The sequence below is a fragment of the Trichosurus vulpecula genome, chromosome 7 (assembly GCF_011100635.1).
Source record: "Trichosurus vulpecula isolate mTriVul1 chromosome 7, mTriVul1.pri, whole genome shotgun sequence".
Taxonomy (NCBI): Eukaryota; Metazoa; Chordata; class Mammalia; order Diprotodontia; family Phalangeridae; genus Trichosurus; species Trichosurus vulpecula.
Genome location: NC_050579.1, coordinates 256,464,041 through 256,466,628, shown reverse-complemented (window position 1 = coordinate 256,466,628; position 2,588 = coordinate 256,464,041). Strand labels below are relative to the sequence as shown.

The following is a 2,588-nucleotide window of genomic DNA, read 5'->3' as shown; positions in this document are numbered from 1 at the left end:
TTTTCCCTAAGGGGAAACTTGTCAGGTGTATAATTCAATATCAAACCTCTATGGAAATCTTATTTTATACATACTAGAATGCTGTGTTTTGACACCATCTTTACCTGTGCACCTTTCCATAGCTGAGAGAAACAACTTTATGTAGTTTTAAAATCAGTATTAACTGAGCCTTCTGCCTGATTCTTGACTCATATGGAAGGGGACACAGAAGAGGAAAGGAACAAGTATTTATGTGCCAAAGGAACAAGCATTTATGTGCCAAAAACTATGCTAATCACCTTGTACAAATATTATCTCACTTCTTTCTCACAACCCTATGAAGTAGGTGCAAATACAATTCCCACTATACAGTAGAGGAAAGTGACTTGCCCCAGAGTCATACAGCTAGTAAATATCTGAGGCTAGATTTGAACTCAAGTCTCTCTGACTCTGGGCCTAGCACTCAATCCACTGTACAACCTAACTGCCCCATTTGGATATGGATCTGGATTGTTAGAATTCATCTCCAGTTACCCTGGGTATCCTTTTACACCTCCCTAGTGCTCTCTTCATGGCTCCAGTCACATCCTTGTTCCTCAGGCTATAAATGAGGGGGTTAATCATGGGTGTGAGGATGGTGTAGAAGGCAGAGAAAATTTTGTCCTTGACTGGGGTGTGGTATGATTGGGGAAGCATATAGGTATATAAGGCTACCCCATAGAATAAGGTAACCACCATTATATGTGAAGAACAAGTGGTTAAGGCTTTCTTTCTCCCCTCTGAAGAGTTCATATGATGAACAGTGATGAGGATCTTAGTGTAGGAGGTGATAATTATAGAGAAGGGGATTAGCAACATCATGACACAGCAAACGTACATCACCATCTCATAGATAGCTTTGTCACCACACGCTAGCCTCAGCATAGTGGGTGCCTCACAGAAAAAGTGATTGATCTGGTGGGAGGCACAGAATGGTAGGCTCATTGTGATGGGGGTGAGAAGAAAACTATCTAAAGACCCCCCAAACCAAGAGCTGATCAATATTATGACACAAATCTGTCTACTCATGAGAACAGGATATCGTAAAGGGTAGCAGATAGCTACATAGCGGTCATAGGCCATGAGACCCAGAAGGAAAAACTCAGCTCCCACAAAAGTTTGGTAAAGAAAATATTGAGCAGTACAAGCCACAAAAGAAATAGTCCTCTGACCTGAAAAGTAGTCCACCAGCATCTTGGGGACTATGGTGGTGATGTATATGATATCAATGAAAGAGAGATGACTGAGTAGGAAGTACATGGGTGTGTGGAGGCGAGTATCTGTGTTGATCAGGAAAATCATGGCACCATTAGCCATCAAGGCAATAAAGAAGATGATGAAGATAATGATAAAAATGAGGTTTGAGACCACATTGTAACTAAAAAACCCCATGAGGAAGAAGTCAGTAGAGTTGATTCTGTTGTTCCCATCCATAACTGTTGAGACAGGCCTTGAGGCAAAGAAGAATCAAATTCAGGAAGAGAAATTATCCAAGGACAAGAGTTCTTATCCACCTAAATGAGACTTGAAAAGGAAAAAAATGTTAGTAGAGTGTTTCAAAAATTAAAATAATATAAATAATAATATAAAATAATATAAATTTTATATACACATGTGTATATAATAATATATAATCTTACATACATCATATATACACATGTGCATATAATTATGTATAATTTATATATATACATATGCATATATATATATATACATACACACACACAATTTCCCTCTTCTTTCTAAGTTATTTTCTTGTTGTCCTAATTAAATTCTAAAGCTGTCTACCGAGCACAAATGGAAGTAGGTGTTTCATTTTTATCACCCAACTTATTCACTTATATTGATGAAGTTAAATAAATACCGAGTCTTCCTTACCTTTGGGCTTTGGGTTACATTAGATAGATAGATGGATAGATGGATAGATAGACAGATAAATCAACTAACTCCAGGACTTACTGCTTGTTGTTTAAGGGGCTTGTAGCTTGTTATTAAAATGAAACCTAGCCTGGAGGTGTTTGCTCCTCTCAGTGACCAAACCTGGTCCTGGGATTTTTCTTCAGATCTTCTCAAATTGTCCCAGGAAGATCCTGGTTGTGCCCCTATTCTTCTTTGTCTCCACCCATACTTTGTTCACCCTAAAGTGCTATTTTAACTCTTTTGTGGGGGAAAGTTTTGAGAGCTTGGAAATTTCTGACCTACTCCACCATCTTCCCAGAATTCTCTCTCCATTTTTATATAATCTAAATATGGATTATAGGTAATTTAAATACACTCCTGCACAATAACACTAGTTGAAACAAGCTATCTATAACATTGCCTGGGGATGTTGTGAGTGGGAAGGTTGGTCCATATCTGACTGATAGAGCAACCTGTTAACAATGCCAGAATATCAGGGATTATGACTAGAGAACTCAAGGATTACTACATTTGGGAAAGGATTTCATTCATTCATTTGTCTGTTTAGCTATGGGAGACATCCCCAAGTAATATGAATGTGAGATAGAGGCAAGAAAGCACTGGGGTAGAATCCCCAGTATTCAGGTTCTGGTCCTAGTTCTGCAGTCAGT

At 38.4% G+C, this 2,588-nt stretch overlaps 1 protein-coding gene across 1 annotated transcript; it reads right to left on the bottom strand.

The window, feature by feature from the left end:
- Window positions 1–492: 492 nt before the first annotated feature.
- Window positions 493–1,452, bottom strand: LOC118858086 (olfactory receptor 2T6-like). Its single transcript, XM_036768533.1, has one exon. The coding sequence runs from the start codon at window positions 1,450–1,452 to the stop codon at window positions 493–495; it is 960 nt and encodes a 319-aa protein (XP_036624428.1).
- Between the last annotated feature and the right edge of the window lie 1,136 nt (window positions 1,453–2,588).